Source organism: Carassius gibelio, chromosome B6 (assembly GCF_023724105.1).
Source record: "Carassius gibelio isolate Cgi1373 ecotype wild population from Czech Republic chromosome B6, carGib1.2-hapl.c, whole genome shotgun sequence".
In the NCBI taxonomy this organism is placed as follows: Eukaryota; Metazoa; Chordata; class Actinopteri; order Cypriniformes; family Cyprinidae; genus Carassius; species Carassius gibelio.
The window spans coordinates 24,140,404-24,150,549 of NC_068401.1; the positions used below are offsets into that span (position 1 = coordinate 24,140,404).

Genomic DNA, 10,146 nt, shown 5'->3' on the forward strand with positions numbered 1-10,146 from the left:
TTCGCTTCAGTCTGCGAACACCTCGGCTTCTCCAAGACACTCCTGGTTTCAACTCGGTGGCACGTATACAGTCTTTGAGATGTCTCTTCAAAGCAATATTCTGCACCTGGCCCGCAAGAGTCTGCTGCAGGATTCATGCAAGCAGTTTCTCCTCCAAACCCACGGGCTGCACAAGTCCGTGGCGAAGGGCTCTCTGGAGATCGCGGCGCACAGTCAGGAGGATCTGAAGGAGGAGAACATGGTGCGCCCCGTCGCTGAGGAGCAGAAGGTGGCGAGAGTGAAGACCCTCCATGAGATGCCCGGACCCAGCACCATGTCGAACCTCATTGAGTTCTTCTACCGAGATGGGTTCAGCCGCATCCACGAGATCCAGGTGAGTCGGGTAGTGCGGTCAGATGGGACCACCGTTACGCGTTACTTTCTGTGTTTGCATTTCAATGATGTGTCTTCAAGTGCACAGTTTACACCTTCAATACACGTTCAGTGGATAAGACCCAGACGCCATCATGTAGACTCATCCATATGGTTTCATTTAACAAAAAAAAAAAAAAAAAAAAAAAAATTCAATTTGTTCTAAACTTAAATTCCTGTAACTTTTTATCTTACGAGTTGACAGAAGGTACTTGCCCGAAACTGCCAGTGACCATTGTTGCACAAGCGTTAAATAAACTTTAAAGTTTACTTTAACGTAAATAAAGATTTATTTGTTTGGGACACAGTCGAGACTCGGCTACGTAATGTTCAGTGCGGACACGTGAGGTGTTGGATTACTTAAGGAGTTTCATAAACTGGAGAGTGCAGTCTCCACCCCATCGAGAGAGACAGTCGCAAACCTTATTTTATTCCAGGCGCAGTCTACACGAGGGATTGGATTCGAATTATATTTGCAATTCAAACACCTCAAGAATGGCCAGCTATAAAGATCGCCAGCTATCCGACAGAGATTTGGGCCACTCAGATATGAATACACACGAATGTAATTCCTGATATACAGTGCAGTGGTGTGCGGGGGTTGTGTTTTTTTTTTTTTAAATAAAATGTAAACTCATATCCCATGGAGTCTATTGTTTAGAAACCACTGCTTACGCTATCAGAGTAAGAAATTTTTTTTTATATACTTTTACATTAACAATGTAACCAATATTCTCATGAAGTTAGTGTTTTCAAATTTTTCCCCAAAAATAATAGCTAACTCAGTGCAGTAATTATATTTTATTTGTGTTTTTTATGTAGTTAATGTTTAGTTACTTTAGAATTGTTCGAGTCAGGGACATCAAAACTTGGTAAGTTCACAGACGTGGAGTTTTACTTTTATTTTTACCAAGCTGATTACTAACTAAAAATTCCAACACCGATCATGTTCTCATGACATTAAGTATTATTTTGCCGAAACAAAGTTTGGCTATATCTGAATATATGAGACGTTTCCTGACTTCACCTGTGCCCTGATCTACTGTATAATAGAAACTGATAGGGGGAGAATTTTAATACAACTGATAATACAATTATAAAAATAAATAAATAAAATAAAATAAATGAACAAAACAATCTTCTAAAATAAGCATGTCGCACACAAGCTAAGCCTTTAGCTTGTCGGCACAACACATTAGATTCACCAGTTGTGCAGATAACTCGATATGTAGAGTTTGAGAGGTTCAGGTATCAACAATCTGATAGTCATCGCTATATTTTTGGCAGATCTGAAGACATTAGCTGTGCGAAACTAATCTGGAAACTCATATCTCAACCTCAGGCTCAGATGTCATGCCCACAGACCGTTAGCTAAACATCTGATGCATATGGGACACAAAATTGGAAACACTTCATCAATGTCAAAGTCATCATTGGATTGGTTGAATTATACAGGATTTCTGCGAGATGTGTCACGTTTTTTAATGTTCTGCCTGGAATCAAAGAATCCATGGCGCCAAACCCCCTCACAAAGAAGAAAGATGTCGAGTTTAAAACTGACGATGAGCACTTCAGGATCAGGATCAACTAAACGCTGGGTTTTCAAATGTATGAGAAATATTTAAAGTTTGTGGCATAGGATCTTTCAAATACGGTCAAATGGCCTTATGGGGCGGGCCTTGGCCAAAGAAAGCTGCCATGGATTCCCGACCTTCAGCCGTCAGTCTGAAGATCTAGCTACGCGAGACTAATCCCATCCTGACTTCTGGCTATGGTGAAAATTCATTGCTACATTTGGACACGAGTCCTTCAAAATTCAATGGGCTCAGGGGAGTCGAGAAAGATGCAGACTCCTGCTGTAACTTTACCTGCTGGTGTTGCTATTGGACAATGTTTCTTTAGAAAAATTTGTGATTTATAAACTTTTTAATGCTGTTTTATATTAACCACCAACAGGACAAAACTAATATTTTAGCTCAAGGCCTTCTTTGACATTTAAAAAAAATACTGATTTAACCCCTAATATTTTGTCTTGTTCATATAAATTAATGTATTTTAATATGAAACTTTTTTTTTTACTTTAATAAAACTAGTTTAGATGTTAAAACTTTACCATTTTTCAGTATGTACTGTATATGGTATGTTTATTATATACAAGATGTTTCCTCTGAGGAAGCAATGGAGGCGGTATCCTCAAAATACTGGATGAGAAAAAAAAATTGTAGTACAAAAATCCAACAAATGCCAGCATTACAAAATAAACACTAAAAAGAAAACAGGGGGTTTTTTTGACTGCGGATCACAATCTCATATAGGTACTAAAGGTCAAATCAGGTGCAAAAATATATTTGGTTATAATTGCTAATCTAAGGTTATAGTTGCACTTAAACTAGACAAATATTTAATCATTAATGAAAAATCAAGGAGTAAATATGCACAATCAGTTTTAATGAATGATGGAATTATGTGTTGATGCAGTGATAATGAAAACCCTCGTTTGTATCTTGATTTTCTTTCACATTTTCAGGAAATTCAATTCCTCTAAATGTCATTCCAATTCAAAATTCTGTGGAACATGACCAGTTGAATCTCCCATGCACTGAAACAGAGCCAGAAATTCTCTAATACTTATCTAAAATGGCCAGTGGTGAAGTTGTCTTAGGACTGTGAAAGATGATAAATGTCTTCCAGGATTTTTCTGGCTGAGGATACACAGAGGGGCCTTTGTGTTGTCTTATTTAGTATGAAAAGTACTTACGACTTGAGAAGGGGGATGAAAGTGGGCGAGCTCGCAGTGAGGGCCGTGTTTGCAAATGGGCCATCCATACCGGGAAATGTCTTCCTGTGCATACTGAGCATTTGGCAAAGAGCCATATAATCTTTAGGGAGACATAGATATTGTCAGTAAATTTCAATAAAGCGTTTAAAGTTTGAAGGAAACATCTAAACAAACGACTATAATGCAGATTAGCCAAAAACAAGGACAAAAGAAATCCATCAAAATTAAAATTGTATTTATATGGTTCAAGTGCATTTCTGAGATCCACATTGATCCGCTTTACAAATCTTTTTGTAGTTGGAGCATTCTCAGAAGTATGGGAAGATCTTCAAATCTCGATTTGGACCTCAGCTGGTGGTGTCCATCGCTGACAGAGACATGGTGGCACATGTTCTCAGGAGTGAAGGCGAGACTCCTCAGAGGGGTAACATGGAGTCCTGGAAGGAGTACAGAGATTTGAGAGGAAGATCTACTGGACTCATCTCAGCGTAAGTACATGCTGATGTGCTTTCTTGAGCAGTGCTGTAGTCTAATGCATAACTTGGTTTGTCTCTTTGGATTAAAATGGTACACTGTTGTTAAATGGTTTGAGATAATTAAGACTTTTGATACTTTCATTCAGCAAGGGAAGTGCACATTAAATTGATCAACAGTTACAATTACAATTGATTTCTGTTTCCATTGAATGCTGTTCTTTTATCAAAGAATCCTAAAAAACATCAGGGTTTACACAAAAATATATATACATTACATGAACGAATTACATTTAAAAAAATAAAATAGAAACAGTTGTTTATATTTTAAATGGTAATAATATATATTGTTTTGGTCATATAATTGTGGCCTTGGTGAATTTGAAAGGTTTCTTTAAAAAAATATTTTCAAAATCTTAAATGACAATGACAAATGACAAATTCGTAACGTGAATCTGCAATATCCCAATATATTTTTAATATGTGTCTGTCTCTGATAACAAATATAAGATGTTTTGTATCTCCAGTGAGGGGGACGAATGGCTGAAGATGCGCAGTGTTCTGCGGCAGCTGGTTATGCGGCCCAGAGATGTGACTGTTTTCTCCCCTGACGTCAACGCTGTGGTGGCCGACCTGGTGGAGAGAGTGAAGACACTGCGTAGCCAGCAGGACGACAGACAGACTGTCCTTAACATCAATGACCTGTTCTTCAAATATGCCATGGAAGGTGAGCCTGAGGGCAGAGTGTGCGTTATTGTGGTAAATTGGAAAGGAAGGGAGATTTTTTTTTAAAGCAAGTGTTGTTTTGTCACCTTTTTACATAGTTGTACAGCAAAACAGATTTTCAGATTAGTTTAATAACACCGTCAATGCTGCAAAGTTCACCAGTGATGAAACAACTGCAATTTTAGCTACAAAAGCAGCTCTGTAGAAGATAATAGGGTCCATAATCGGCTCAATTCAGATTAGTGTTGATAGGTGCAAAGTTAATCAATGATGACACAACATGAATTTAAGCTAACTCTATAGAAGACAAAAGTGCCATTAATCAGCTCAGTTAAGTTCAATGTTGATTTAATTTAATTTAATGAGTGTCAGTAAAGTCAATTTCTTATTATCTGTGTTTTGTCTTGTTGCTGTGATTCTGTTGCACTGTGGAAGCTTCTGTCAAAAAAACCGATTCCTCGTATGTGTAAACATAACTGGCAATAAAGCTCATTCTGAATCAGATTCTGTCAGTGTCGCAGAGTTAATCAATTATGACTTCATAATTGATATTAGCTATATAAATAGACAGAAAATTATTCGTAATTTTAGCTCTACATAATAGTGACATTAATTAGCTCAGTTTAGGTTAAGTTTTTGTTGTTTCACAAATACAGAAGAGTTAGATCCGTAGTATTTTTTGAATATTAATGATCTCTTAATTGTCATTTGCTGATATCAGAAAATGGCCCACTAAATTCTAACATGCACATATAGTTGAAAGTGTAATTTCTGATAAACCCTCTGAAGTGTGACTATTTGTGGATATTTGTGGACAGTGGATTAAAGATTCAGATAAGATTTAGATTAGCACACGAAAACCTTATCAAATAATTGCTATTATTTGTGGGAGATTCAGTATGGTAAATTGGAAATTATGAAAAACACAATGTTAAACTCTTTCCTAGGTGTTGCAACCATTTTGTACGAAACCCGTCTGGGCTGCTTGGAAAACGAAATTCCCAAGATGAGTCAGGAGTACATTGCTGCACTCCACCTCATGTTCAGCTCCTTCAAGACCACCATGTACGCCGGGGCCATTCCCAAATGGCTGCGCCCCATCATTCCCAAACCTTGGGAGGAATTCTGCAGCTCATGGGACGGCCTCTTCAAATTCAGTAAGAGCAGAGGGAACTGTGCTGGGGTTCAGTGTCATTGTGAGAAAATTGGTCTTTTTGTTAAAAGTTTGTATAAATGTGTGTTTTAGGCCAGATCCACGTGGACAAGAGACTTTCAGAGATCAAAAAGAAGATGAAGAAAGGCCAAGAGATTAAAGGAGGGTTGCTGACTCACATGCTGGTCACCAGAGAGATGAATCTGGAAGAGATCTACGCAAACATGACAGAAATGCTTCTGGCTGGTGTGGATACGGTAAGAGCTGGTCCAATAGCTGCTGTTAAGTCATTGCTTCTCAACTTGTGGTTCATGACTTGTAATTTGGCACAAATTCAATGGTAGACACTCAGTAACCCAAATTAATCTTACCTTTACTGAAGTTATTCTTCAGTCTCTTCAAGCATTGAATGCATGTGTGGTGATTTAAAAAGCAGAATACATTGTGTATTGAGACAGCTGGAGAAATGGTTGCATCTAATGGTGATGATAAATAAACCTTCTCATCAGGACAGCATCTCAGGCGACTTCTTCTCTTCCTGTGAACTCTTTTCAAACGGTCAAATCGTAACGGGTGTCTGAGGTCTCCATGGAGAAGTCTGTGTTGACCTGACCTAACGCTGACCTCTCTCCATACATCTCATACCCACAATATCCAAGCCCTGCTAAGACTCTCCCATTTCACTGATGAGTCAGTTGGCATCCTTTTCTCTTTGATCTTTCTCTCTCTTTCTTTCAGCCGAATGATCACATTAGCCATCGTGAGCCAAAGCCGGTCATGTAATCTTTTCCTCTCCACCTGTCTGTCTCTCTGTTTTGTTTTCTCTTTACCTCTGAGGCAAGGAGCCTGTTTTGGGTTCTCGCTCCAAAAAGGAATTAGTCACCCAAAAAGGTGAACACTGTGATCACTGGAGCTGAACACACATGACATCAGCCGCTTTAGGCCCAGATTTATCTGAGATAAAAGTAATGATGAATAGAGAGAAGCATGGGAGGTGGTTTATTACAGGATGAAGGGGTGGAGAGAGATGGCCAAAAAAGGGAGTGAATGATGTTTACTGGGCAATCTTTGAAAGGAGGCATTTGGGGGGGGGGGGGGGGGGGGGTGGGGGTGGACATGTTTGGGAGAATCAGTCAATGGGAGTGAATCAGTGGTTATGTAAGGGAACGTTTTATGCAAAACTGCAAAATGTAATAGAGCTTCAAAAGGCATTATTTGTCCCTTAATTTGATTTCCAGCGCCATTTTTTTTTTACATTTCTTTTAACTGTATTAAAATGTATTCTGCATAATTAATGTAAAATTCATATTTTTAGCAGTAAATTCAATTAGAGTAATTGGCCATCATGATTCTATCCTAATTATTTTAATTGCTGGTACCAATCAAATGAAATCAGTATTAACAAAATTCATTTTTGGAACTCCAAAATGGCACAGAAACTGCATTTAAAGTGGCATTTAGATGTATTTACACCTTTAGATGTACGATTTAATGCAGCTCAAAGGTGGTATGAATGCATTTACAATGCAATTCCATAATAAGGTTTTATGAGATTAATGTTTTAAATATAAAATTCTGAATTAAGAAATATGAAAGGATGAGAATAATGAAATTATACTTTTTTAAATGGAAAAATTAAACAACGTCTTAATGAATGAGTCATTGAATCCTTTATTCAACTGACTCGTTCAAAATGGCTCATCCATTCAGTGAAACGCTACCGTGGCCATGTTTAGACATATTTTCACTGGCAAAATACTGTGGTATAAATCAATATCACATTTGCACCATGTTTCAGAAAAACATCTGCTTTTATGATATTTCTTAACTATGTCATGCATTATTCCCCATTTTTTTAATTTTGCACCAAGCAGAGGAATTAGTGTAGATCACGTTACTAATCTCTAATAAGTAATCAAATGTTCTTGTCTCTGCCTCTCTACAGACCTCTTTCACACTGTCATGGAGCACATACCTTTTAGCAAGACATCCCATAATACAGCAGGACATTTTTGAGGAAGTCGACCGAGTGCTGGGTGGGCGTGTCCCAACCGGAGAGGATGTTGCTCATTTGCCCCTTATTAGAGGGCTTGTTAAAGAGACTCTCAGGTAAGCTTTGCCCACCACCCATTAGTCATTGAAGTTTATTGAGTTGAGGACAGAAATACAGTGATCATTCAAAAATCTAACCGTATAAACACTTCCCTCCGCCTCTCTAACACATGCAGGCTTTTCCCTGTTCTGCCTGGAAATGGACGCGTTACACAGGAGGATCTGATTGTTGGAGGTTATTTCATCCCTAAAGGGGTAAGAACATAAATCATGTGGCTGTATGTGCATGCAAAGCACATTTTTATATGCTTGTGTCATAAACACGTGTCAAAACCTGCCAGAGTAGAAGCATTGTTTTATGTCTTTCTTTCCTACAGCTCTAGATTTCATTACCTTAATGCAGTAGTCTCAAACTCAATTCCTGGAGGGCCACAGCTCTGCAGAGTTTAGTTCCAACCAGCTCCAAATCAGACCTGCTTGGACGTTTCTAGTGATCCTGAAGACCTTGGTTGGCTGGATCAAATTTGTTTGATTAGGGTTAGAGCAAAACTGTTTAGAGCTGTGGCCCTTCAGGAATTAAGTCTGAGTCCAATGCCTTAAAAAAACACATTGATTTGTATTGTCACAGGACTAATTATGTTAAAAAGTTTACACTTTAAAAGAAAACAATTGTTACACAATAATGGGAATGACTTCAATCAGTGGTTCTCAACCCACTAGGAGGCCTCTGGAAATTTCAGGGGGAATTTTTTTTTTTGAGAATTCATTTCAATTTGAATCTATATTGATAACAAAACCATTTATATTAATATACTTTATAAATAATTATTAAATCAATAACTAATAACTTAACATAGTAGCTATTGTTTTTATTGAAAAATCTCCCATCTTCCTGTGTTCACAGACTCAGCTGGCTCTGTGTCATTACTCCACCTCTATGGACGAAGAGAACTTCCCCCGTCCCGGAGAGTTCCGTCCAGATCGTTGGATTCGCAAGGATGCCTCTGACCGTGTCGATAACTTTGGCTCCATCCCGTTTGGCTACGGCATCCGTAGCTGCATCGGGAGGAGAATAGCCGAGCTGGAGATGCATCTGGCTCTTACACAGGTGCTTGTTTAAATATGTGTCTCAAAATTCAAAAGATCCAAACCATAGTTGTGCTACTATTAATAAATAAAGACAGATATTACTTGAATGTGAACACTAATTCCCTTGTCTAATAGTGTATTGATGTTGTTCTCCATCACAGCTCCTGCAGAAGTTCCACATTGAGGTGTCTCCCCAGACTGCTGATGTGCATGCTAAGACTCATGGCCTGCTCTGTCCGGGATCACCCATCAACATTAGATTTGTGGACCGAAAGTAATCTGCCATTACACTGTGTGTGAATTGAAACCATAATCCATACTGTGCTTCTTGGAGTCCAAAGACTTTTAGTGTTTTTGAGTATTAAAGTGCCTCTTCCAGCTTTTATCCAGCGAAGAATGTTGCTTTTATTTATGTGAAGTGCCTCTAAGCTTTTGTGTGAAAGCCAATCGGAGGACCAAAAATGTTACGAATGTTTAGAACAGGCACTATTTCGTATAGTCAAATCAATACGAATTACTTCAAGAATTGCTTAATTTACATCACACTATCTATAATCTTCTCTTGTGGCTTTTTCATTTTCACTCAGCCTTAATAATTAAAATGAAATATGGTCAAGAAGACCTTGTACATAGATGTTTTATTATTAAATTAGCTTGAGCACTAAGCTCATTATTTATTTAACATGGTACGGTTATGTAAGCTTATTGACTTTTAGCTCAAAAGCAGAAAATTCCTAAAGCAAACATAAAGTAAATCCTATTACAACTACAAAGCTACTTTAGAAGACCGTGCTAAAATCCTGTCCTGTGGACACTAATAATAAGATAAGTACCGTGTGAGTAAAACACCTCAAATCAAAGCAATGTCTGTCTTGATTTCAGCCTGGCTATTATTATCTAATTTGTTATTCAAGAGCGAGGATTTTTAGTCGGCTCCTCTTTAGTGGTAAACATTTTAATGTGAAATGCAAAATTGTGCCTCTTTTTTCTTTTTAGTGCACTAGCCTCATAGGCAACAGATGGATAATGGGAATTGGTGGAAATGAAATATTTTTCTTGGATAAAATGAATGTTGTTTTCGAGGGTTGTGAACTTAATGCATTGTATGACATTTGGAAGTGTGAAAATGTGTAAGTTACTGAATTTTGTATGAATAAATACAATTTGAAGACCTGCTGTGTTGTACATGTGTTACATAAACACTATTTAAACACCAAGCACACAAATGTCTGTGAACCACACACAGTTGAAATGAATGTAAAATTTTCTCTCAGATCCTTTGCAATAAAGTAACCCAGTAACGACTTTTGCCCTCATAATTATAGTTTTAAAATTTCATTTACATAAACTTTGAAAGACTCGTGACACATGACTTCAGAAATAAAGTAAAAGTAAATGCATCTATCCATCTTTATGAAGTCTTTATACCATTATCCACCAGATGGCAGGATGCATAGGAAAAT

At 37.8% G+C, this 10,146-nt stretch overlaps 1 protein-coding gene across 1 annotated transcript; it reads left to right on the top strand.

Moving 5' to 3' along the window:
* Window position 1: 1 nt before the first annotated feature.
* LOC127959176 (cytochrome P450 27C1) lies at window positions 2-9,854 on the top strand. The gene is made up of 9 exons (XM_052558183.1): window positions 2-373; window positions 3,488-3,678; window positions 4,191-4,390; window positions 5,337-5,546; window positions 5,636-5,799; window positions 7,488-7,651; window positions 7,771-7,849; window positions 8,499-8,702; window positions 8,845-9,854. Exons 1-9 carry the CDS (start codon window positions 80-82, stop codon window positions 8,959-8,961), a joined length of 1,623 nt encoding a protein of 540 aa, XP_052414143.1. The 5' UTR covers window positions 2-79; the 3' UTR covers window positions 8,962-9,854.
* Window positions 9,855-10,146: the final 292 nt, after the last annotated feature.